Below are 27,721 nucleotides of genomic sequence, written 5' to 3'. Positions count from 1 at the left end.
CTTTCAGCTGCTTCCAGTGGCACATACCTGTTATACCAGCTGCTCAGGAGGCTAAGTAAAGAGGATTACAAGTTTAAGACCAGCCTGGGCAACTTAGCAAGCCCCTGTTCCAAAACAAAATTTATAAAGGACTAGGTATGTAATTCAGTGGTAGAACACTTGCCTAGATTGTGCAAGGCCCTGTGTGTAAAAGGATAAACTAGCACTTTTCAACCCTGGGGATGGCAGAAAGAAGAAAAGAGTAATAAAGATCTGTGTCTCGATTGTCCTCTCGTTTTGGCCCAGAAAGGGAGTGATAAGTAAAGATTATCATAAAAAGACCCTAAACTCATGTGGGAGAGAGAAATATGGCAGTGCAGAGGCTCTACACCCATGTGGGATTGCCCAGCCTCACTGAGACAGCATAAATATGTGGTTAGGAAAAATTAGTCTCCTTGGTGTCATGTGGCATAAATAGTGAGTTGAGAGGCCAGTGCCTGCTAGTCATTATGGGGAATAGGTCCCCAAACTGAGAATAAACCCAGGCCCCTGGAGTAGCAAGCTAGACAGAAGACCCTATAGCCTCAACAAGAGTTTATATTCTAGGGGAGATGATATAATGCCTAAACACTTCCATACTCTAAAATGGCAGACAGACCAGCCTATGAATTATTCCAGCCCTGGGCCTAATCATCAGGGGTCAGCAGGTTATGTAGGGTTAAGGTGAACAAAAGAGAGCAGATTCTAGCCAGTCACATGCCTCAACTCTATGGGATGCAATCAAAGAAATCCACACTCAACTTCCACAAACAAGGATGCTATCTTGATGAGACAAGCACAGGGAGGAAGAAGTTAAGGGACTGGACATTCTTATTCAAGAGACCTAAGACTTATTTAAAGGAAATGTTTACATTTTCAGATAAAGGTCTGAACAAACAGGACATCTGGTTAGTTCTCACTACATTTTCAGCAATTATCATGCAAAGAATGGTGGGGGGAAAGGGTGCTCACAAAGAAGATAGGTCTGCTAAAGACAAAAACAAAAAAATTTTCTATGCCCATCTGAGTTGTATTGAGTGAATTTGCAACCCCCTTTACCATCAGTTCCTTCCCCCTAGACCTAGGTTCACTTAACTCCTCTCATAGTCCCAGCAAAAGCCACCTTAAATAACAGCACCTTATACTTGGAGTTAAATCTCTACTATTCCTAGCTATCCACATAACCTTTAAAAGTATACTGCAGTAGGTCTAATTCTCTCACATGTTGCTCCAGACATTATTGTGTGTTTCTTATATTATAATCCCTGTTACAGAATCAAAATAACTGTGCAACAGGCACTGGATAGACTTTTTAATTATACTTAACTAATTTTCCCATTTCATCTTCACAATGATGTTATGAGACAAGGACTATTACAAACTCTATTGAAGATGAAAAAATGGGTGCTCAGAGGTAAAATGCCCAAGATCACACTAACACCCATTATTCCAGGGATTCCCATTTCTATGGATAGGAGCCTATGTATAATTAGTAGTATTCTCTATAAATTGTCACACAAATAGAAAATGGACAAACAACAAGGCTTGGAAAGTTATCACCAAACAGAGGGCAAAATATCTTTTAGGACTCTGAGCAGGTTTTCTGTTTTAGTAAGCAGTGAAAATGTCAATGAATATTTGGGGAAGTCTGTTCCTTGTTTTGGAATACCCGTATTCCCCATAAATAGATTATTTATAATTAGAGATGTGACTAGAAAGAAGAAAATTGCTCCTACAGAAGAATGTAAAAAGCAAGTTACAGGGCTGAGGCTGTTAACTCAGTGGCAGAGTGCTTGCCTAGCATGTGTGAGGCAGTAGGTTCAATCCTTAGCACTGCATAAAAATAAATAAGGCATTCTGTCCATCTACAATTATTTTTAAAAAAATTTAAAAATAAGTTACATGCAGAGCTGCATTTCAGCAGACTGTACGTCCTTTAAACAAAAGTTTTTTTTTTCTTTTCCTCAAACATGGATTTAGAGAGTGCTAAGTCTTGTTTAAGGCATAACCTATGAGACATGAAGAGTTGAAACCCAAAGTCCTCAAGATTGACAGGAAGGCCTAGTCCTCAAATTGGAGGGAGGGTTTTAACAAAGAACCTAGGCTGTTGGCAGTAGAAATAGAAACTGGACAGATTTAGGACACTTGAAGATGTACCACAAAAATGAAAAGAAGATATATTCGATAGCACAGACTCAAGGATTTGAGTTCAATGAATGTGAGTCATAAGGAAAAGGGAAAAGTTGATGATGACTCCTAAAATTACTCTTACCCAACTGAATGGATAATATATAAAATAAACACACTGAAGAACTACAGTGTGTCGCCCATCAAGGGGACAAGGAAGAGGAATAGTAGGGTTATAAGGAAAATTATTTATTCCCCTATAAAACAACTTAGTGAATATGTTAATGATTGGATATATGAACCTGGAGCTCAAAGGGCAGATCTGGGATTAAGAATTCAATTGAGAGTTGTCAAGAGTTTAATTGCAGCCATAGAAAAAGACGAGGTCAGAATATAAAAGATAAGAGGGCATAGGAAAGAACTCTGAGGAACTCCCATATGTACAGAATTGACAGAATAGGATGAAGTAGCAAAGACAAAGGACAAGCAATAAGAAAGACGAAAAAATAAGGAGAATAAAATGTCACAAGGAGGAGAAAATATTTCAAGATGGAGGGAGTAGTGAAAACTGCACTAGATATAGCTGAGTGTTAAGATAAGGAATTTATACTGAAATACCACACTATACCCTCAAAATATGTACAATTATCATATATAAATTTTAAAATTTTGATTCTTTTTTTCTTTTAGTACTGGGTACTGAATCCAGAGGCACTTTCTCACTGAACTACATCCCTAGCCCTTTCATTTTTTTATTTTGAGACAGGGTTGCTTAGGGCCTCCCTAATTTGCTGAAGCTGGCTTTGAACTTGTGATCTTCCTGCCTCAGCCTCCTGAGCTGCTGAGATTACAGGCTTGTGCCACCATGCCCAGAAAATTTTTAATATATTTTTTAAAAATAAGAACTGTAGTGACATTGAGAGAACTAGGGAACTTCTCAAGAGTTTTGAAGTTGGTGGTAGGGCCAGAAGCCAGACTGAAGAACATAAGAAAATGGGAATAGAAGAAATAGAAACAAATGTACACAACTTATCTAAGAAGTCTGGTTATGAATGGTAGTTGAGAGAGAGAATACTTAGAGGGAAAAATAAGATGAAGTATGATTTTAGGAGAAAAATCGAAGATGTTAAAGACAAAAACATAGGAGGGAAAAGGATTTGTATTGTTTGAATATAAATACTCAATGAATAACTCAAGGAGATTATAAAAACAATTTCACTTTTAATTATCTAAAAGAACTCAACATCTGGGGAAATTTAGCTAAGGAGGTAAAAGATTGGTATACTGAGAATTATAAGGCATTGCTAAAAAATTTTTGAAGACCTAAATAAATTGAAAGACTTCCATGCTCGTGCACTGGAAAAGACTTGGTATTGTCAAGATAAAAAAAAATTGACCTTCAAATTCATATGAAATTACAGAGAACTGAAAGTATTTTAAAAAGTAAGATCTAAGATGGAGGGTTTATTTCTCAATTTCAAAACTTACTATAAAGTTTTAGTAATAAGCAAAATAGTTTGTTACTGGCATGAGCATAGAAATATAGACAATGGAATACAACTCAGAGTTTAGAAACCACACATCTATGGCCAATTGATTTTTTAAAAATAAAAATTGGGAGTTGTCAGAGTTTAACTGACAACTGTCCAGAGGGTATACAACATCATGTATACATATACATAGTGAAATGATTTAGAGTCATCTAATTAACATATCCATCTCCGCACATAATTACAATTTTGTTTTTTGTTACGAAAGCACCTGAAATGTACCTTTGTAGCAATTTTTCAGTGTTAAAATATAGTATTTTTAAATAAGGCATATAAAGCTATCTATTATATATCTGGACTTAACCTAGATAACTCCCAACTTTGTCCTCTACCAACATCTTCCCATTTCCCAAGCAAACTTATTTTTGATAAGTGTGTCAAGACCATTTGTCAGGGAAAATATAGTGTCTTCACCAGATGGTACTGGTACAACTGGAGTTCCACAATTAAAAGAATGAACCCTACTTCATACCGTATACAAAAACTGACCCAAAGTAGATGAACAACCTAAAGTCATAAAACTCTTAGAAGAAAATGTAGGAGTAATTATCCATGGTCTTGGATTTGGCAAGGAATTCTTAGATATGACACCAAAAGCACAAGCAATGAGAGAAAAAATAGCTGGGCACTGTGGCACACACCTGGAATCCCAACATTTGGGAGACTGAGGCAGGAGAATCATAAATTCAAGGTCAGCTTGGGCAATTTAGTGAGACCCTGTCTCAAAGTAAAGAAAGGGGAAAAAAAGGGATGGGGATATAGTTCAGTGAAGTGCTACATTCAAGTATTTTTTTAAAAAAAGTTTAACTACACCTATAAAATGGGAAAAAATATTTGGAAATGATGTATCTGATAGAATTTAATGTCCAAAATATAAGAAGAATTCCTACAACTCAACAACAAAGGCAAATACACCCAATTGAAAAGTTAGACAAAGGATATGAATAGACATTTCTCTAAAGAAGATGGCCCAATAACCAATGAAAAGATGCTCAACATTACTAGTCGTTAGGAAAGTGTAAATCAAACTCACAGTAAGATAAAGCTGGGTGCAGTGGCACATGCCTGTAATCCCAGCAGCTCCGTAGGCTGAGGCAGGAGGATTGCGAGTTCAAAGCCAGACTCAGCAAAAGTGAGGTGCTAAGCAACTAAGTGAGACCCTGTCTCTAAATAAAATAGAAAATAGGGCTGGGGATGTGGCTCAGTGGTCGAGTGCCCCAGTACCAAAAAAAAAAAAACCCAAAACAGTATGATAACTACTTCATACCTAGTTGGATGACTATAAAAAAAAAAATGTAAGAAAATAACAAATATTGGTGACGATAGGGAGAAATTAGAAATTTCAAACATTGCTACAAGGAATGTAAAATGCTACTGCTGCTACGGAAAACCACTGGCAGTTTGCCAAATATCTAAACATAGGATTACCATATGATCCAGAAATTCTACTCCTAGGTATCTATCCAGAAACCAAAATCAGAGGCTCAAACAGTTATTTGTATGACAATGTTCATAGTAGCATTATTCATAATAGCCAAAAGGTAGAAATAATTCATGTGTCCATTGATGAATTAATGGTTAAACAAAATGTGGTATATCCACAAAATGAACTTTTAAAATTTTTTTATGTTGCCCAGGCTGACCCCAAACTCTTGGGCTCAAGAGATCTTCCTGCCTCAGCCTCCTGAGTAACTGGGACTACAGATATACACCACTGTACCTAGCTTTGCAAAGTAAGATTGTTTGACTATAAAAGGAAATGAAGTTCTGATACATGCTACAACATGGCATAAAAACATGCTAAGTGAAATAAACCAGACACAGAAGTAGAAATAGTATATGATTCCACTTGTATGAAATATCTAGAAAAAGCAAGTTCATGCGGACAAAAAGTAGTTTTCAGGAGCTGGAGGAAAACAAGATGCTGGAGGAAAACAAGATCACCTCTCTCTTTGAGGTGATGAAAAGTTTTGGAAAAAGAAAAAGTGATGGATGCATAACATTGTGAATATAATTAATGCCAATGGATTGTACATTTGAAATTATAAACTCATATATATTTTACCATACCTTATAAGAACTAATAATATATGGTATATGAATTATATCTCAATAAAATTGCTTTTTAGAAAAGAACAAGTAAGTGTTCTTTAAGTTCCCTCCCATAGATTTTTTGACTTTTTTTATGATATGAAAAAAGGCTATATCCAATGTTAAAATCTAACAAATCTGGGAAGTGTTGCTAATGGGGAAGGTTATATATGTGTGCAGTCAGGGGAAATCTTCCTCTCAAATATTCTGAAAATCTAAAACTTCTCTAAAAATATATAAAGTTTTAATTTTTTAAAAAAAATCTGTAAAGTTTCCAGTTATATTTTAAGCCTTGTTTGCTGGTCACTATTTCAACACAATACAGCATAGTATACAGTGCTGGATAAGTGTTTGTTGTTCTTTTTTCAAAAAGGCCCTATAAGCCAAGCATGATTAAGGCCATTTTAGTAAGAATAAAAGACTCAGAGAGGGTGAATGATTTTCTCAATAAAGTCCTCAGCCAGGGACTGAGAGAGCTGGGATTTGAACCTAATGTTAATCTGAGTCCAGAGCCCAGTCTGACACCATCAGTTCCTCCCCAGTTATCCATTCTATGGAACTGCTGGGCTTACAGTCTGATCATTCTTCTGCTCACTATGAATGAAATGCTACCATTTAACCTGGTATTTTTTCCATGTAGCCACATGAACAAGGCAAAGGCACTTCAAAGCATTGAAAATGGGAAATCTTATTCAAATGATATTAATTACAAAGTTTTATAAATTTATGGTTTTGGCAGCCTCAACTAAAGATCCCACTAAGAGAAATTTTATCACTGTACCTTTTTGTGTGAAGTCAAAGGCTTCAAGACAGTACTCAGAATTCAATAAATAGGTTTTACTATGTAGATGAACAAAGCTTTAAAGTGAATTAAGGACAGCAGTGAAGGACAAGGACAGACACTTCACAAGCCAAATGAATCAAGACCTTGGCTTCGTTAGCTCTGAGCCGTTTTAACATTTCATATTACACTTAGCAGGAATGTATGACAATATTACTTTGATTTTTTGTTGATCCCGCTTAATTTCTGCATCCAGTTGCTTCTTTTTTTCATTTTCTTCTCGAAGTCTTTTTTGCAGCTTTACCTTTTGATATTTCATGTGATCTATATTCTGTTCTAGTTCATTAGCACGTTTCTCATTTTGGATTGACAGTGATGCTAATTTCTTACTATCCTGTTGCTTCTTCTGTAAGATCTGAGATAATACAGAATATTTCAAAATGAAAAAGTACATCTCTCACATTCCTCAACAAAACTTCTTTACTCTTTATATAATTGACACATATGTATACTACCATAGACGATTCTTCACCTCCCTTTTTTGCTACTTATCTTTCAAGTCTTTGTTCTTTCTGTGTGACTGCATAGTATTCTACTGTGCTGTTATTTTTATATTCAGTGTTAGCCTAAATTACTAATCCCTGAATTCAGATGATTAGAACTGATCTATAGATAGCATTAAATTTTTGCTAACATTTTTTAAAATATTTATTTTTTTATGTTTTAGGTGGATACAGTATCTTTATTTTACATTTATGGGGTGCTGAGGATTGAACCCAGTGCCTCGCGCATGCTAGGCGAGCACTCTAACACTAAGCCACAACCCCAGCCCCAAATTTTTGCTAACATTTTCAAAGTGTTTACACTACTAATATAAAACACCTGGATTAAAATCAGGACTACAATTTAACCCTGATCAAACAAATGAACTCTTTTGGTTTGGATATAAGGTGTTTCCCCAAAGCTCCTGCATCAAAGCAGGAATGTTCAGAGGTCAAATGATTAGATAATGACAGCTGTAACCAAATCAGTCCATCCTAATTGGAAGAGGTGGGCCCTTGGGGGGGTGTTCTCTGAAAGTGTTAATTTTCCCTGGTCATGTGTCGTTCCCCTGACTCCATTCCTGGCCACCAGGAATAGAGCAAAGCCACTCCCTTCTGCCATGATGTTCTACCTCACCTTTGGGTCCAGGGTATGGAGTCGAAGAAATGAACCTTTGAAGCCATGAGCCAAAATAAATTTTTCCTCCTCTAAGTTGTTATTGGGAGGTATTTTGTTTAGAGCAATGAAAAGCAGACTAACACAATTACACTTATATTATGTATTTTAGCATTGCACTAAGTACTTCCTAAATGGCATAAAAAGTTATGGAAAGGTCATTTGTAAATTATGCAGACCACAATTAATTATTTTCTTTATTTTAGCAACAGCTGTTACCATAAGCATATTTTGTTTTAATTAAACTAAGTAGTCACAGAGCTACTGCAGCTTAGAGCAGTGCTACTCAAAATGTGGTTTGTGGACAAGTACTAGTTCACAGATTATTGTCTGTACTGCTATTCACAGTGTTAAAGACTAAGTTGGTGTTATTTTCATACAAGACATTCTTGAGGAAGGAAGAGGTGCACCACGACCGTATCTCATTATAGACAAAAAACTAACAATCTGCAGATACCATTGCTTTGCAGGTCACAGGCCTTTGCAATTTCCCATACTTGGACATTGGCTTTGCCACTATCATCAACAGTAACTATAATACTAGTCCATTATAATACCAACATTTTGGTTATCTTTTTCATAAGTATTAAAAATATCACCATACATTCCGATAAACTTATTTAAAAGTCAGATACAGTTGCTATTATTTTTTGTATAGGTATTCAAAAGGGCACCTTTATTAGCATTAAACTACTAATGCTATATATAACTCTACATATATCTAAATACATAAAAATACAAAATTTAGATATTAAAAATTTAATTTTTTTAAGTTTTAAAAATGGAAACAACAGCTTTATACAAATAAAAATGTTGGTGTTTCAATATTTTAAAATGGCACATTAGATTGATTGATTAGATTAAAATGGCACATTAGATTAGATTGCTGAAAATTGATAGTTATCATTACTATGTGACTGAGTAAATTATTTAATCTTTCTAAAATATAATTTCCTCATTTATAAAGAGGGTAAAAATACCCACCTAATGGGATTAAATAATTATTAAAAAATACATATAGACATCTGGTACATATAGACACTCAACAAATAGTAGGAGTCATCCTCCTCCTCATCAGCATTGCATAAATATGTCAAAGGAACAAAATTTCTAAAACTACATATTTATTTCGGTCCTCCACTGTATCAAATATTTCTTCTGAAGTTAAGTTCTGCAACTCCCTTTTCTTTTCCTTATCAGCAGCCTTGGCAGAAAAAGATACACACAAAGAAAAAGGAAAAACAGATATGATAGTTCACAAGCCCTAATTATAATCTTTAAACTCAACCATTTTAGTTATGTGAGATTAGAAAATATAAAAATCATCTTTGTTAAATCCATTAAAAATACTTAAACTATAGATATAAACATAACTGCTTTAGAAAAATAATAATTCTGGTTATTAGTGATACTAAGAACTGCAATCAGAACTGAAGCTAGGATATCAATCTATGAAGTTATAAACAAAATTTCATAATAAACACAAGAAAAAATTGTAATTGTTTTATTCTCCTAATATCTTGTTAAAATGAGTATTTTGTTTAATATCGTGGCCCTAATTTATTTTATTTTTTTTTTATTTTTTTTTATTGGTCGTTCATAACATTACATAGTTCTTAATACATCATATTACACGGTTGATTCACGTGGATTATGATCTCCCGCTTTTACCCCGTATACAAATTGCTGTATCACATCAGTTTCCCTTTCGTTGATTGACATATTGCCTTTCTAGTGTCTGATGTATTCTGCTGTCTGTCCTATTCTCTACTATCCCCCCTCCCCTCCCCTCCCCTCCCCTTTTCTCTCTCTACCCCTTCTACTGTAAATCATTACTTCCATTTGTATTATCTTGTCTTGCCCCTCCTTTCCTCTTATATGACATTTTGTATAACCCTGAGGATCGCCTTCCATTTCCATGCAATTTCCCTTCTCACTCCCTTTCCCTCCCACCTCTCATCCCTGTTTAATGTAAATCTTCTTCTCAAGCTCTTCGTCCCTACCCTGTCCTTGTTTACTCCCCTTATATCAAAGGAGTCATTTGGTATTTGTTTTTTAAAGATTGACTAGCTTCACTTAGCATAATCTGCTCTAATGCCATCCATTTCCCTCCAAATTCTATGATTTTGTCATTTTTTAATGCAGAGTAATACTCCATAGTATATAAATGCCACATTTTTTTTATCCATTCATCTATTGAAGGGCATCTAGGCTGGTTCCACAGTCTTGCTATCGTGAATTGAGCTGCTATGAACATCGATGTAGCAGTGTCCCTGTAGCATGCTCTTGTTAGGGCTTTAGGGAATAGACCGAGAAGGGGAATAGCTGGGTCAAATGGTGGTTCCATTCCCAGCTTTCCGAGAAATCTCCATACTGCTTTCCAAATTGGCTGCACCAATTTGCAGTCCCACCAGCAATGAACAAGAGTGCCCTTTTCCCCGCATCCTCTCCAGCACTTATTGTTGTTTGACTTCCTAATGGCTGCCAGTCTTACTGGAGTGAGATGGTATCTTAGGGTAGTTTTGATTTGCATTTCTCTGACTGCTAGCGATGGTGAGCATTTTTTCATGTACTTGTTGATTGATTGTATGTCCTCCTCTGAGAAGTGTCTGTTCAGGTCCTTGGCCCATTTATTGATTGGGTTATTTGTTATCTTATTGTCTAATTTTTTGAGTTCTTTGTATATTCTGGTTATTAGGGCTCTATCTGAAGTGTGTGGAGTAAAGATTTGTTCCCAGGATGTAGGCTCCCTGTTTATCTCTCTTATTGTTTCTTTTGCTGAGAAAAAACTTTTTAGTTTGAGTAAGTCCCATTTGTTGATTCTATTTGTTAACTCTAGCGCTATGGGTGTCCTATTGAGGAATTTGGAGCCCGATCCCACAGCGTGTAGATCATAACCAACTTTTTCTTCTATCAGATGCCGTGTCTCTGATTTAATATCAAGCTCCTTGATCCATTTTGAGTTAACTTTTGTGCACGGCGAGAGATAGGGATTCAGATTCATTTTGGTGCAAATGGATTTCCAGTTTTCCCAGCACCATTTGTTGAAGATGCTATCCTTCCTCCATTGCATGCTTTTAGCCCCTTTATCAAATATAAGATAGTTGTAGTTTGTGGATTGGTTACTGTGTCCTCTATTCTGTACCATTGGTCCACCCGCCTGTTTTGGTACCAGTACCATGCTGTTTTTGTTACTATTGCTCTGTAGTATAGTTTGAAGTCTGGTATCGCTATACCGCCTGATTCACACTTCCTGCTTAGTATTGTTTTTGCTATTCTAGGTCTTTTATTATTCCATATGAATTTCATGATTCTTTTATCGATTTCTACAAGATATGCTGTTGGGATTTTGATTGGCATTGCATTGAACTTATATAGGACTTTTGGTAATATCGCCATTTTGATGATGTTAGTTCTGCCTATCCATGAGCAGGGTATGTTTTTCCATCTTCTAAGGTCTTCTTCTATGTCTTTCTTTAGGGTTCTGTAATTTTCTTTTTTTTTTTTTTTTTTTTTTTTATTGGACGTTCATAACATTACATAGTTCTTAATACATCATATTACACGGTTGATTCACGTGGATTATGAACTCCCGCTTTTACCCCGTATACAAATTGCTGTATCACATCAGTTTCCCTTCCATTGATTGACATATTGCCTTTCTAGTTTCTGATGTATTCTGCTGTCTGTCCAATTCTCTACTATCCCCCCTCCCTTCCCCTCCCCTCCCCTCCCCTCCCCTTTTCTCTCTCTACCCCTTCTACTGTAAATCATTTCTTCCATTTGTATTATCTTGTCTTGCCCCTCCTTTCCTCTTATATGACATTTTGTATAACCCTGAGGATCGCCTTCCATTTCCATGCAATTTCCCTTCTCACTCCCTTTCCCTCCCACCTCTCATCCCTATTTGATGTAAATCTTATTCTCAAGCTCTTCGTCCCTGCCCTGTCCTTGTTTACTCCCCTTATATCAAAGGAGTCATTTGGTATTTGTTTTTTAAAGATTGACTAGCTTCACTTAGCATAATCTGCTCTAATGCCATCCATTTCCCTCCAAATTCTATGATTTTGTCGTTTCTTAATGCAGAGTAATACTCCATAGTATATAAATGCCACATTTTTTTTATCCATTCATCTATTGAAGGGCATCTAGGCTGGTTCCACAGTCTTGCTATCGTGAATTGAGCTGCTATGAACATCGATGTAGCAGTGTCCCTGTAGCATGCTCTTGTTAGGGCTTTAGGGAATAGACCGAGAAGGGGAATAGCTGGGTCAAATGGTGGTTCCATTCCCAGCTTTCCGAGAAATCTCCATACTGCTTTCCAAATTGGCTGCACCAATTTGCAGTCCCACCAGCAATGAACAAGAGTGCCCTTTTCCCCGCATCCTCTCCAGCACTTATTGTTGTTTGACTTCCTAATGGCTGCCAGTCTTACTGGAGTGAGATGGTATCTTAGGGTAGTTTTGATTTGCATTTCTCTGACTGCTAGCGATGGTGAGCATTTTTTCATGTACTTATTGATTGATTGTATGTCCTCCTCTGAGAAGTGTCTGTTCAGGTCCTTTGCCCATTTATTGATTGGGTTATTTGTTATCTTATTGTCTAATTTTTTGAGTTCTTTGTATATTCTGGTTATTAGGGCTCTATCTGAAGTGTAATTTTCATTGTATAAATCTTTCACCTCTTTTGTTAGGTTGATTCCCAAGTATTTTATTTTTTGGGGGGATATTGTGAATGGAGTAGTTGTCCTCATTTCCGTTTCAGAGGATTTGTCGCTGATATACAGGAATGCCTTTGATTTATGCGTGTTGATCTTATATCCTGCCACTTTGCTGAATTCATTTATTAGCTCTAATAGCTTCTTTGTAGACCCTTTTGGGTCTGCTAGGTATAGAATCATATCATCTGCAAATAGTGATAATTTAAGTTCTTCTTTTCCTATTTTTATGCCTTTAATTTCTTTCGTCTGCCTAATTGCTCTGGCCAGTGTTTCGAGGACTATGTTGAACAGAAGTGGTGAGAGAGGGCATCCCTGTCTTGTACCAGATCTTAGAGGGAATGCCTTCAATTTTTCTCCATTCAGAATGATGCTGGCCTGTGGCTTATCATAGATTGCTTTTACAATGTTGAGGTATGATCCTGTTATCCCTAATTTTTCTAGAGTTTTGAACATAAAGGAATGCTGTACTTTGTCGAATGCTTTTTCTGCATCTATCGAGATGATCATATGGTTCTTATTTTTAAGTCTATTGATGTGGTGGATAACATTTATTGATTTCCGTATATTGAACCAACCTTGCATACCAGGGATGAATCCTACTTGATCATGGTGTATAATTTTTTTGATATGTATTTGAATCCGATTCGCCAGAATTTTATTGAGGATTTTTGCATCAAGGTTCATTAGAGATATTGGTCTGTAGTTTTCTTTTTTTGAAGTGTCTTTGTCTGGTTTCGGAATCAGGGTGATGTTGGCCTCGTAGAACGAATTTGGAAGTTCTCCCTCTTTTTCTATTTCCTGAAATAGCTTGAAAAGTATTGGTGTTAGTTCCTCTTTAAAGGTTTTGTAAAACTCTGCTGTATACCCATCCGGTCCTGGGCTTTTCTTAGTTGGTAGTCTTTTGATGGTTTCTTCTATTTCCTCTATTGTTATTGGTCTGTTTAGGTTGTCTATATCCTCCTGGCTCAATCTGGGCAGATCATAGGACTCAAGGAATTTATCTATGCCTTCACTATCTTCTATTTTATTGGAGTATAAGGATTCAAAGTAATTTCTGATTATCTTCTGTATTTCTGAAGTGTCTGTTGTGATATTGCCTTTTTCATCCCGTATGCTAGTAATTTGGGTTCTCTCTCTTCTTCTCTTTGTTAGCATGGCTAAGGGTCTGTCAATTTTATTTATTTTTTCAAAGAACCAGCTTTTAGTTTTGTCAATTTTTTCAATTGTTTCTTTTGTTTCAATTTCATTAATTTCAGCTCTGATTTGAATTATTTCTTGCCTTCTACTTCTTTTGCTGTTGTTTTGCTCTTCTTTTTCTAGGATTTTGAGATGAAGTATGAGATCATTTATTTGTTGGTTTTTTCTTTTTTTGAGGAATGAACTCCAAGCAATGAATTTTCCTCTTAGAACTGCTTTCAATGTGTCCCATAGATTCCGATATGTTGTGTCTGTGTTTTCATTTAACTCTAGGAATTTTTTAATTTCCTCCTTGATGTCTTCTAAAACCCATTGATCACTCAGCAACCTATTGTTCATTCTCCAGGTGATGTTTGATTTTTCCTTTCTTCTTTTATCATTGATTTTCAGTTTCATTCCATTATGATCAGACAAGATGCATGGTATTATCTCTACCTCTTTGTATTGTCTAAGAGTTGCCCTGTGACATAGTATATGGTCTATTTTTGAGAAGGTTCCATGTGCTGCTGAGAAAAAAGTGTAGCTACTTGATGTTGGGTGGTATAGTCTATATATGTCAATTAAGTCTAGGTTGTTAATTGTGTTATTGAGTTCTATAGTTTCCTTATTTAACTTTTGTTTGGAAGATCTGTCCAGTGGTGAGAGAGGTGTGTTGAAGTCTCCCATGATTATTGTATGTTGGTCTATTAGACTCTTGAACTTGAGAAGAGTTTGCTTGATGAACACAGCTGCACCATTATTTGGGGCATATATATTTATGATTGTTATGTCTTGTTGGTGTATGGTTCCCTTGAGCAGTATGAAGTGTCCTTCTTTGTCCCTTTTGATTAGCTTTGGCTTGAAATCTATTTTATTAGATATGAGTATGGACACTCCTGCTTGTTTCCGCGGTCCATATGAGTGATATGATTTTTCCCAACCTTTCACCTTCAGTCTATGTATATCTTTTCCTATCAAATGCGTCTCCTGTAGACAGCATATTGTTGGGTCTTGTTTTTTGATCCATTCTACTAGCCTGTGTCTCTTAATTGGTGAGTTTAAGCCATTAACATTTAGGGTTATTATTGAGATATGGTTTGTTCTTCTATCCATGTTTGTTTATTGATGTTACTAAACCTGATTTGTTATCCTCTTTGACTACTTTCCCCCCTTTACTGTCCTACCTCCCATTGTTGGTTTTCAATGTTATTTTCCATTTCCTCTTCCTGTAATGTTTTGCCAAGAATTTTTTGAAGAGATGGTTTTCTAGCTGCGAATTCTTTTAACTTTTGTTTATCGTGGAAGGTTTTAATTTCATCTTCTAACCTGAAGCTTAATTTCGCCGGATACAAGATTCTTGGTTGGAATCCATTTTCTTTAAGCGTTTGAAATATGTTATTCCAGGATCTTCTAGCTTTTAGAGTCTGTGTTGAGAGATCAGCTGTTATTCTGATTGGTTTACCCCTAAATGTAATCTGCTTCCTTTCCCTTGTAGCTTTTAAAATTCTCTCCTTATTCTGTATGTTGGACATCTTCATTATAATGTGTCTAGGTGTGGATCTCTTATGATTTTGCACATTCGGCGTCCTGTAGGCTTCTAGGATTTGGGATTCTGTCTCATTCTTCAAGTCTGGGAAGTTTTCTTGTATTATTTCACTGAATAGATTGCTTAATCCTTTGGTTTGGAGCTCTGTGCCTTCCTGTATCCCAAAGACTCTTAAGTTTGGTCTTTTGATATTATCCCATAGCTCTTGAATGTTCTGCTCATGGTTTCTTAGTAGACTTGCTGAGCTATCTATGTTCTTTTCAAGTTGAAATACTCTGTCTTCATTGTCTGATGTTCTATCTTCTAAGTGATCCACTCTGCTGGTAGTATTCTCAATTGAGTTTTTAAGTTGGTTTATTGTTTCCTGCATTTCTAGTATTTCTATTTGTTTGTTTTTTATTACCTCTATCTCCCTGTGAAATTGATCTTTTACTTCCTGGATTTGTTTGTCAATGTGATCTTTCATTGTCTGATTTTGCTGTCTCATGTCTTCCTTGAGACTCCAGATCATCTGAAGCATGTATGTCCTGAGCTCTCTATCTGACATTCCATCTGTTGCAGCTATTACCTCTTCTAAAGTTGAGTTGACCTGCATTGCCTGTGGTCCTTTCTTTCCTTGTCGTTTCATACTGCTGGCGTTTCTTTCTGCTTGGTGAAATTGTTGTGTCTTTGATATTTTCCCCCTCTATTTATTTATATTGCTCTTGTATAGTTGAAAAATCACCCTTGCAGGGCAGGTAGTGGCTGTGATCCTCCTCCAATTAGTGTGATCCGTCTACCATGCTGGCAGGCCCTAGGTCTGCTTTGCTGGTCGGTCAAAGGTCCACCTACCCAGCAGGCGCCAGGGGCACCTGTGTCACTCCATAGGTTGCTGGGCCTAACCTCCCGATGGGTTGCAGGTTGGCCTAGCTTGCAGGCACTGGGGGAGGGGCCGGTTCCGCCCCTCAGCAGGCTTTGGGCCCGCTCTGCTGGTGTTCACAGTCCCCCTCCTACCTGCAGACACTGGGGGAGGGGACGGGCCTAGCCCTCAGCCGTCCGCCGGACCTGTCCTTGTGGGTCCGGTCTGCGTTCCCCACCGGCGTGTGTAGCTGCTGTCACTTGGCTGGTTGCTGGTCCCAATCTAAAAACAGTGTCTGTAGTTTATCCATTCCTCTGTTTCAGCTCCTTGTAGATTGTGTGGAATATTCTGTGTCATCGGCTGCCGGCCGAGGAACACCAAAGACACTCCCCTCTTAGACGGCTCCGGAAACGCCTCTGTCAGCAGGTTCAGCACGTGGTCGTGACGTCAGCGCGCCCGCGCCAGCCTGCCTGACGCTCCAGACTTCCGCGGGATCCTGGTGGAGTCACGTCTGCTTCACACTAAAGTGTTGCTGTGATTATTATTATTATTTTTTTTTTGTCCAGACCTTCCTTCTGGGCCTGGTCCTGGACGCTAAGATGTACCACAACAGCAGCCAAAAGAGACATTGGACTTTCGCCAGTGAGGAGCAGCTGACGCGTCTGCGGGCCGACGCCAATCGCAAATTCAAATGCAAAGTGGTGGCAAACGGGAAGGTGAGGTCTCTGGCGGCCACCCGCTCAGCCCCGGCCTCAAAACTTTGAGCAGCTGCGGGAGCTCTTTGGGCTTCCAACACAACCTCTCACTATCGTGGCCCTAATTTAAAGGATCAAGAAATGAAAAAGGCTGGATGTGATGGCACATGCCTATAATCCCAGCAACTCAGGTGGCTGAGGCCCTAAGTAACTTAGTGAGACCCTGTCTCAAAATGAAAAATAAAAAGGAGGCTGGGGATGTAGCTCAGTGATAGATCATCTTATCCATGTTCATTCCCCAGTACCAAAAAAGAAAAAAAAATGGGGGAAAAAATAATTCAATCACAAGACTCTCAGTTTCCTAAGTTAAAATAAATGTTTCGAAAAACATGGAAGCTGGTATGCACAACCACCAGCCCTTTTTTAAGAAGTTCAAACATTCAAATCCTATTATTTTAATATGATACTAACTTAACAGTCTATATGGGTAGAGATGTCTATATGTTTGGGGTTGCAATGGAAACCATGGGGGAGAGACTCTGGTTCAGTTATCTCCGCATCCCCACCTGAACTTGGTACACCAGAGATGTATAGTAGACATCTTGTTGAAAAAAAAAATAACAGAGGTATTTCTCCTCCCACAACAATAATAATACTCTAAGTTAACTACCCTTCAACTCTATCTACAATGGAAATAATATGCATATTACAATATGAAAGCAATATATTGTGATATAAAAAGAAATGGAGAAGCATTCCAGAAAATTCATTTTGACCAAACTAACAAGGACTATCCTCAAAGAACCTGAAATGTTTTCCTTATACAAAATCTCTCTGTAATAAGATATTTCTCTCTTTCTTCTTTTTTAAGCTAGGGACAGAATTCAGGGTCTTACACATATTTGTCAAGTCCACTGGGTTACATCATCAGTCCTAGAATGAAAAGTTTAACTGTAGCCATTTCTGAAAATACAGCTAAATTTCAGGCATTAGAAAATTAAGGTTGAGTTGTAGGATCCAATGTTATTAACCTTTCTTAAACCACACAGTTATAATTTAAACAATTCCCATTTGTTGAGTGTCCACAAAGCACCTGATGCATTTTAAACCATTATTTAATCTTTTGTCCTTCAGAAAAGGATACTATTTCTTTGGTTATTCTTTATTTCTCTCCATGTGGTTTTTGATACCAAGATTAAAATAAAACACTTCTCGAATAAATAAAAAACTACTCAGATTGTCAATTATGTAAATCAACCAGCACAATGGGAAAGAAAATTGCCACCCAATTTCTCTTACTGGTAAAAACTGGATGTCTTTCTTCTCTCCTAACATGGTACAAGAATCCTCAAAGCAGGATCCTTAAATAAGGAAAAATCTCTTATTTAAGCAAAGAAGAGTTTAAAAAGTTTCTTAGTTACCTGGACTCTTAGCTTTGCTGCATCCATCTTTTTACGGAACTCTCTCTGTAACTTCACCTTCAAAGCAACATCAGAAAGATCTTTGTTTTCCAGTTCCTGTAGCTGCTTTTGTGTTTCATTTAATTCCACTTTTGCCTGTTCTGCTTCATGTTCTAGTTTTGTTACTTTCAGAGAATACTGTTTGCTTACAGACTTGGCGTCGTTACCTTCACCATAATGACAATTATAACAATTATGAATTACATAAAAAAACATAAAAACATAAAAACCGCTATTCTAAAACTCCAGCTGGGCAGAGTTACCATTTAAGCATCACATTAAAAACCCAGCTGTCCCCACCCACTCCTATTAAACACAGCTTGCCACCAAGACTCTTAAATAATTAGTTCCTTAATGATTGTTCCCATCTGGTGCCATTCAATCTTTTCACTAGTTCTGTGTTTTAGTGTGGCATTTCTAATCCTCTGAATTTGCAGTTGAGTTTTTCTTGCATCAACATCCAGTTAAAAGGATATTTGGAGTGACTTTGTCCTCTTGCTCAGAACACTTTGGCTTCCTGATACTCACAATCTGTGTTCTTGAATTTTTAAAAACATTATTAAAATTTATTTTTTGGGGGGATACCAAGGATTGAACTTGGGAGCCCTTCACTACAGAGTCATATCCCCAACCCTATTTTATTTAGAGACAGGGTCTCACTAAGTTGCTTAGTGCCTTGCTTTTGCTAAGACAGGCTTTGAACTCATGATCCTCCTGCCTCAGCCTCCCAAGCTGCTGGGATTACAGGTGTGCACCATGGTGCCCAGCAAAAACATTAAAATTTTTAAATGTATCAAAAGAAATAATAAAATGAATCCCCATTGTTTAGATTCAAGAGTTATCAACATTCTGTCACAGTTGCTTCAATTAAGTCTTCTTTTGTTATATTTGCTTAATATATAAAACAATCCCAGATGTTTTATCATCTTTTGTTTATATTTCAATAAGCATCTATATGAAATGTGGATATAACCATAAAGTCATATCAATACTGATAATGACTAACAATACTGATACCCACTAATTCATATTTAGGCTTCCCCAATTATCTCAACGTGTCTTTTATAACTGGTGTATTTTAATCAGAATCTAAACAAGGTCTATAATACAGCTGATTCTTAAGTCTCTTAAAAAGAGACTTTTAATCTAGAGCAGACAGATTCTCTCCTTTTTGACTACACTGACTTGTTACAGATGAATTCTTTTAAAATACTTTGTGAATATTTAGAACATAAGAGAAAAACATGATATAGAAAATTCTATATTTCTTTTCATTTTAAGCCCAAGTATTGACTCTAAACATTTGGTTTTGATTTGTTCTGAAATGAAAACTGTCTCTGAACTAAACTGGCAAACTCATGGAAATAGGAAACAGGAATCTAGAGTTCAGGGGACAAATAATCACCAGGGACAGTTTATGACACTGTTATACAATTTGTTACATTGCTACATGAAAAAATCTTATAATTTTTGATGAAAAGGAATTACTGAACTAAACACACAGTGAACTATCTTACTCTAAAACTATGAATATCTGACTAAAATACATATAACTGGGGACTGAGAGTATAGCTCAGTGGCAAAGTGTATGCATAGCATGTATAAGGATCTGAGTTTAAGCCATGGAACTCTGAAATAGATACATAAAACTAGAGCGCATTTAAACAAATCATCTTGGATTGTTCATCAATCATCAACAGACCAATGTTTTATCAAGAAAAAAAAATACAGTGCCAATTATACAATGATAAAATGCTAAACTGCCACTGACTGTAAGACACATCCTGATTTCAGATATTAAGATATGGAAAAAAGTATATGAGAACTGATGAAATACAATATACATGTCCTGTTGTTATTGCTGACTGTAGTAGTTGCTACATGAAAAGTAAGCACACCGTGACCCTTTTGCTAGTCACTATCTCTGAGGATCTTTAGGAAAGCTTCAAACTGTTGTTTGGTATTAAGAGTTTGAACTCAGGACACTTTAACACTGAGCTACATACCCATCCCTTTTTGTATTTTTTGAGACAGGGTCTTGCTAAGTTGCTGAGGCTGGCCTCAAACTGTGATCCTCCTGCCTCAGTTTCCCAAGTCACTGAGATTACAGGCTTGCACCACCACACCCAGCTTTTCCAAAGTGTTCTTGGTCCTAATGAGTAAGAAAAAGAAGACTCTGTGTACACTTAGGTGTCCTGTTTTAAGCAACAAAAATAGATATCCTGGGCAGAAAAGCATGCTTGTTCAGTGAGATACATGGCGAGATAACAACCCTGAAAAAAAATAATTTATTCTAGGGATAAATATTCTCACAGGCACTGTCTTGAAACTCTATGGATGGAGAAGGCAATTCAACCCCTCGATCAACTCCTAGATATTCCTATGAGGAGTCAAATGGCATTTTATCCTGCCTGTGAGAAATGAGCATTATCAAACTCAAAACATCTGGTAGGTAGAGTAAGGATGATGCCTAACACATGTGTCACTAGGAATGAGGAAGGGAAAAGCTTTGGCAAAGCAGAAGAGGTTAAGAAAGGAGAATCAATAGCTAGAAATCAAATCTGAAGGAAAGACAAGTGGGAAAGCAGCTTTCTTGCTGAGAGCAGATTTGAGGCTCATCTTAATGTATGTAGTTTGATTGTGATTACCTCTTGGGCTTGAAAAAAAATGAAGATAATGTTTCCTTCAGTTCTCCAATGAGAACAGATAGTTGGAGTTACGGAAAAGAAATGTTAGCGTCTTTTATTCTTTTAATTTTCTACTGAATTTCAAAGTGGTCAAGGCTGATCCTTTGAGTATTTGGGGAAGAAAAATCAAAAGTCTAAATTGACCTTTGTAAGGCAAACCTAATTTGGGGGAGGACAAGGAGAGGATACTGGTAATACTTAACTCAATCAAACAGAATGTGAAACAAAGAGCTAAAAACTTGGCTCACCTAGGAGAACAGCTCCCAAGAGCAAATCCTCATGTTTTTAGAGAAATAAAAATTACCACCATCTAAACTATAATGTCAAAAATTAACATTAAAAATGAACTAAGTCCAGCCATGTGTAGCTGGTACAAACCTGTAATCCCAGCAACCCGGAAGGCTGAAGGAGGAGGATCAAAGTTCAGTCAGCCTAAGCAACTTATCGAGACTTGTCTCAAAATTAAAAAAAAAAAAAAAAAAAGGCCTGAGGATGACTACCCCTGAGTTCAATTTCTAATACAAAACAAAAACTAAGTCAATGATGATTAATAATTTTTTTAAAGAAATTTTATTTACTTTTTAGGTGTAGATGGACACAACACAATGCCTTTATTTTTATGTGGTGCTGAGGATGGAACCCGGATCCCACCCATGCTAGGCAAGCGCCCTACCGCTGAGCCACAATCCCAGCCCATGATTAATAATTTAAAACAAATAATTATTACAATTTTGTTAGAATAACATCTCAGATGTATTCTTATATGTTTAGTATTTTTTTAATGGGAAAAATACCAAGTGTCATAGTTTCAGCACAACACAAAGTTCATACTGGCTAGACACATTACAGATAAAATCCACCCTAATAAAATTCTTTTAATAACTAACCTCCACATACTGGCTCTAAAACACACCTTGTCATACCTAATCCAGTCTATATTGCATAGTGCTGAGCTTCAAAAAGTACAGTAAATGTTACCACATCAAAAGCAATTTTAAAAGTTTTCTCTCTCATATAACCTGTTCATAGGACACTATTACCTGTTTTTATTAATTCTTTAATCAGATCTTCCTTCATCTTGATGTTAATTGTAAGTTCTCTCATTTTTTGTTTAGCTTCATTAAGTATGAGTTCTGATTTCTTTAATTTTTGCAAATTCAACTCTTGACTCTCCCGGAGATATTCAATCTTCAAATCTTTAAAATAAAAATAACAAAACTGAGAACAAAAATATACCTGATCATAAAATATTCAAAAGTAGGGTTTTAAAGAAAAGAAGAACAACCAAGTGTGGTGGCACATGACTTGGGAGGCTGAGGCAGGAGAATCTCAGGTTTGAGGGCAGCCTCAGCAACTTAGGCTCTCAGCAGTTAAGTGAGACGCTGTCTCAAAATAAAAAATAAAAATGGTTGGAGATCTCCAGTACCAAGAAAAACTAAAAGAAAAGCAAAACAAAACAGTTTAGAGGTAGCAGAGGGAGGACAAAAAGGAAGGGAAGGAAAGAGGAACAAAATACATAGGAATTGAGACTTCAGCTTTCTGGCTGACAGTTTTTATTTCCTTAAAATATGTTTTAGTTATATCTCATAGGTTTGGATAGTTGGTCATTGCCCTTAACATGAGTTCTCTGAGATAGATATAAAATCTCCAGATGGGGAGAGGCGTGAGTTTTTTCCTATTAACTGCTAGTTTTATTGTGAACAGAGAATGCACTGAATATCCTGCTTCTGAGAGTGTGGTCCAGCAATGTTTGTCAATGTCCTGCACCAGAATATAAAACAACACTGTCATTAGCATCTGTTTTAGTTTGACTGACTTTTTTTTTTCTTTTCTTTCAAGGCTAAGCTTTCTCAACTAGTATATTTATTTATATTCAGGCATAAGTTTCTTTTCTTTTTTTTTTTTTAAGAGAGAGAGAGAGGGAAGAGAGAGAGAGAGAGAGAGAGAGAGAGAGAGAGAGAGAGAATTTTTAATATTTATTTTTTAGTTCTCGGCGGACACAACATCTTTTGTTGGTATGTGGTGCTGAGGATCGAACCCGGGCCGCACGCATGCCAGGCATGGCGCGCTACCGCTTGAGCCACATCCCCAGCCCCCATAAGTTTCTTTTCTGATTGCAGACAAATAACAAATGGCTCAAGAATAACAACTCAAATAACATCTTTACTATTTCTACATTTTGAGATTAGTTTTATTTATAATCAATTTTTGGTAAATATTATATACATAGGCTCTTAAACAGATGTTCTCTATTTTCACACTATAGCACTTATCATGTTATTTATATTCCCTATAACCTTATTTTTTCTATATTGACCAGTTTTCAGTTGTCAGCAAAGAGAGATAAGTTAAATTATCATATTGTACTATATAGTTTTTGCAACATAATTTTTTTTATTTTTCAGTACAAGAGATGGAACCCAGGGGTGCTCTACTACTAAGCTACATCCCCAGCCCACTGTATTTTTTATTTTCAGACAGGGTTTTGCTAGCTGCTGAAGCTGGCCTCAAACTTACACTCCTCCTGCTTTAGCCTACCCAGTAGTTGGGATTACAGATGCACCTGGTTTCAAGATAAATGTTTTTGATGCTGTTATGTGATGCATAAAAATACTCATCAATTTTGTTCTAAAACATCATAAGCACCCAGTAGACAACTGGGTTTTAAGACCAAATATATCACTAATGGTAGGCATATGTGCCAATGCAGAGTAGACACCTGAAAGATTACTTACAGTGTACTTTAAAGTAACCAAGGGTACAAAGCATATCAACTCAAGTCTATAAAATATAATCTCTATTCAAAGAGAGACTGTATCTTTAGACAGAACTGATAGGAAAAAATTTTTTTTTATTAAGGAACAAAATTTTATGAAAAATATAGGCAGAAAAGAAAATATAAAGGAAGGTCTACCAACCAGGAAATCTTTCCTGGTCTACCAACCAGGAAATCTTTCCTATCAAGTTCCAGTTTTGAGAGTTCATAGATACTTCTTAAATTATTGACTGAAAAAAAAAAGCAGTGTCTCTCACAACCACTAATTTAAATTATTTGAGAAAGTCTATATACCTTTACTTCCCAAACTTGACTTTTGTGCTTCATCCTGAGTATCATTCAACTCGACAAGAGAACAAACAGAACTTGGCTTTTTAATCCACGGATGACTTCTACACCTTAAAAAAAAAAAAAAGAAAGAAAGAAAAAATCCAGTTAAAGGGTAATTTGTGTTTATAATCTAGCCTCAAATTAATTTCTCCAAGAATTAACAGTAATGTTAAAAAATTAATTATATAAAACAAAGCAGGACCTTATTAATGTTCTTCAAAATAAAAGGATGTCCCCCAAATTGGATCCAGTGGGAAGTCCACCATGTTTGCTGCTATTCTGGAAGCAGAATTCAGAAAGCCAAAAAATTCCCTCTGAAAATTAGAATCTAATAACTACCAAAGCTCTGAAAGCAAAATTATTTTTCAATTCTAAGACTTGTTACTTTTGTTCAAACACTATTTTCACAACATATTAGATGAAAGTACATTTAACAAAAAACTACCTGCTCTTTTATTAAGTGAAAAAGATACACTTTAATTAAAAAAAACTATTGCATCATGTAATAAATATAATGATGTTTATTAAATGAGTCTATATTTAACATACCTAGCTCTACATTTCTCTTGACCTTCTGATTCTTCATCATCACTGTTATCAGAAAATTGGCAGTGGAGGACTTCATCTTGTTCTTCTATATGGCCCAACAGCATCTCACTTCGTGTTCGAAATCCAGCAAATACTTGATCCAGAGAGTATGTAGGAGAGCTTGTATAGACCTTGCAAGTGATTCCCCCACCCAACAACAAAAAAAGTGATTTTTAAAAATGTTTATTTTATCCTATTTTCAAAATGTTTTTAAAGAGGTTATTAAATGTTACTTAAAAAATAAACAATCAGTGAAAAATGCTCCCCTAAAAAAGGGTCAAAATTAATTTCACAATACTGTTGTGCCTCATGGACACATAGTTCTTTCAGAATCCACACAGCTCTTTCTCTTCTAGAAAGATCTTCTATCTTCAATATTAGCTTCATAGAAAATAGTATTCAAAAATAAAACCAGCCAGGCATGGTAGTGCATGCCTGTAATCCCAGTGGCTCAGGAGGCTGAGGCAGGAGGATTGTAGGTTCCAAAACAGCCTCCTCAACTTAGCAAGGCTGTACGCAACCTATTGAGACCCTGTCTCAAAATAAATAAAAAGGGCTGGTGATGTGGCTCAGTGATTGAGTACCCTTGGGTTCAATCCCTGATACTAAAAAAGAAATAAAATAAAACCAAAGGGACGGATGGAAAATATCCCAATTTAACACAGTACAGGTACTTCCCAACAAATATACCCACCCCTCAATCTTCCCTGTCCAGAATGTTTAGAGAATTGTGAGATTATTGCTAAATTTCTATATCTCCCCTTATAGGAATAAATCCAGAACTATTGCCACTCCCTCAGCCAGAACAAACATTACCAATTTGAACATCAGAATGCAGATATTCATACTTGACATATGATAGTTAGATACAGTTGAATTAATGTTTTAATGTTTGATATATAATTGGTAAAAAAAATCTTCTGTGCTAGTCTAAGGATTTTCTATATTATAACATGCTTCAATTGGAAATGCACTTCAAGTGCTTAAAAAATGACTCTGGAAAACAAAAGCAATGAATTAGATAGAAATTGCTTTTATACTTTTGTTCGGGGTTCTATTACTTAGTATTTTCATTTTATCACCTCTGTAACCAAACATTAGGGTGACTTCTCAGAAAAATAATAAAATCTTAGATGAGCATTCAATTTACTAATGCAAGACATTATATAAGCTGTTAAAATTACAACATATAGTAGAATATGTATATCGCACGGTGGTTCAAAGTTTAATCACTTGACAGTAGGTCCCTCACACATCCCTTCCTCAAAAATCCTACCTGTTACTAAAGATCCTCTTATTTATATCTGATTTGTGTGACCCCGCTGTTCGTCACTTAATGGCACCATCTATCACATCAACTCCATGATGGATAAGGGGTAAAGTTTTCTAGGTGGCTCCCAGTTTGAGGGAAAATGTTATGAGGGAGAGAAAGTCTTCCCAGAAGAACCAACTCAAAAAGTATACATCTAACAAGTATAATGTACCCAGCATGGTGATCTGGCCTGTAACTGACAAGCATCAAGTTTTTTCTTGTCAGGGTCTGGGTGTCCTCTCAAGAGCAAATAAAACCTTTTGTTCAGAGTCAAACTTAGTTTTCTGGGATTGTAATTTGCCTTTAACTTTTCTTATTTTAAAGAAAACCAAACAGCCAAGCTTAATGATGAACACTAAATAAGATCTGCTTATTTAAGTTTATTTTTTTTAATTTTCAATATTTATTTTTTAGTTTTCGGCGGACACAACATCTTTGTTGGTATGTGGTGCTGAGGATCGAACCCGGGCCGCACGCATGCCAGGCGAGCGCGCTACCACTTGAGCCACATCCCCAGCCCTAAGTTTATTTTTTAAATGAACTCATTTTAAATTTTTTTTTAGATGTGTAGACCTTTATGTTATTCATTTACTTATATGTGGTGCTGAGAATCGAACCCAGTGCCTCACACATGCTAGGCAAGCGCTCTACCACTGAGCCACAGCCTCAGCCCTGCTTATTTAAGTTTAAATCAAGATCTGGTTTTGGACTGGGGGTGTAACTCTGCAATGGAATGCTTGCCTATGCTTGAGGTCCTGGACTCTACCCCCGGTGCCACAAAAAATTTAAAATCATACTCTTATGAGAGAATATATAATGACTATCAAATGTTCACAATGTGTTGTTAAATGAGAAAAGCTACTAATGACATACATGTATGACAAATATTATACTTTTAAAATAAATAAGATCTTTTCACTTTTTCCCTCCAAAAAGTATAAGTAAGCATATAAGAAATAAAGTTCAAATTCTTTATATAATTGATTTTAAATTGATTAAAAGTCATTTCCCCCCTTTTCATCTGAAAGTATTTTAAGGTGAAGAAATATTTCACATGCCAGATTATAATTACTTCAAGAAAATATTAGAGGTAGACAGCAGGAAAAAAATATTTGAGATGGAAAATATTAGCTAGACTTCTGCCAAGGAGAAGAAATCCAGGGGAAAATTAAATTGCATTTTAGATGTACTATTTGGCTTAATTTAGCTCATTTTGGTATTCAAAGTGAAACCTTCCCCTCACTTTTAGAACACTGGAACAACACCTGAACATGTGGGCCCTGCCATCATGCCTGACTTCTCCTGGCTGCTGCAGTGACTGATATAAACACAAGAGGTGACCAGGATTTCTAGATACATAATAGGAGCAAGAGAATTCCCAAACTGCTTATCATATGGCCTTTGTATCTCCTTCCTTTTCCCCCTTCTTTTGATAGATGGTTCTTTTAGGGTAGAAGGAAATATTTTAAAACAAAACTAAAAATTTGCTTATTTGAAGCAATGACTATGGAAGTTTTTATTCCATGTCTATTTCAGATCTACTCAAACAACTTGTGATAAAGAATAATTATACCCCATTTGATTCAAATATATGAACTGTCAAGATCATTGTACTGTCATGTGTAACTAATAAAAAAATAAAAATTAAAAAAAAGAATTATAATAAAAATAAAAGGGGCTGGGCTTGTGGCTCAGTGGTAGATTACTTGCCTAGAGCACTGGGTTTGATCCTCAGCACCACATAAAAATAAATAAGTAAAGTGATTGTGTACATCTACAACTAGAAAAATAAATATAATTAAAAGAAA

The 27,721-nt window shown here is 36.2% G+C and overlaps 1 protein-coding gene across 3 annotated transcripts in view; it reads right to left on the bottom strand.

Moving 5' to 3' along the window:
* The window catches only part of Kif27 (kinesin family member 27), a 99,803-nt gene that overhangs the window by 32,806 nt on the left and 39,276 nt on the right, over positions 1-27,721 (bottom strand). For all 3 annotated transcript variants that reach the window (XM_026412475.2, XM_026412476.2, XM_026412477.2), the window contains 5 exons: positions 24,563-24,732; positions 23,978-24,081; positions 21,948-22,103; positions 18,182-18,387; positions 6,785-6,982 (listed from right to left, as the gene is read on the bottom strand). In XM_026412475.2, coding sequence (XP_026268260.2) covers positions 6,785-6,982; positions 18,182-18,387; positions 21,948-22,103; positions 23,978-24,081; positions 24,563-24,732 — 834 coding nt within the window. The remainder of the gene's footprint in view (positions 1-6,784; positions 6,983-18,181; positions 18,388-21,947; positions 22,104-23,977; positions 24,082-24,562; positions 24,733-27,721) is intronic.

The sequence above is a fragment of the Urocitellus parryii genome, chromosome 4 (assembly GCF_045843805.1).
Source record: "Urocitellus parryii isolate mUroPar1 chromosome 4, mUroPar1.hap1, whole genome shotgun sequence".
Classification (NCBI taxonomy): domain Eukaryota; kingdom Metazoa; phylum Chordata; class Mammalia; order Rodentia; family Sciuridae; genus Urocitellus; species Urocitellus parryii.
This window is presented reverse-complemented; position numbering and strand designations above follow the sequence as displayed.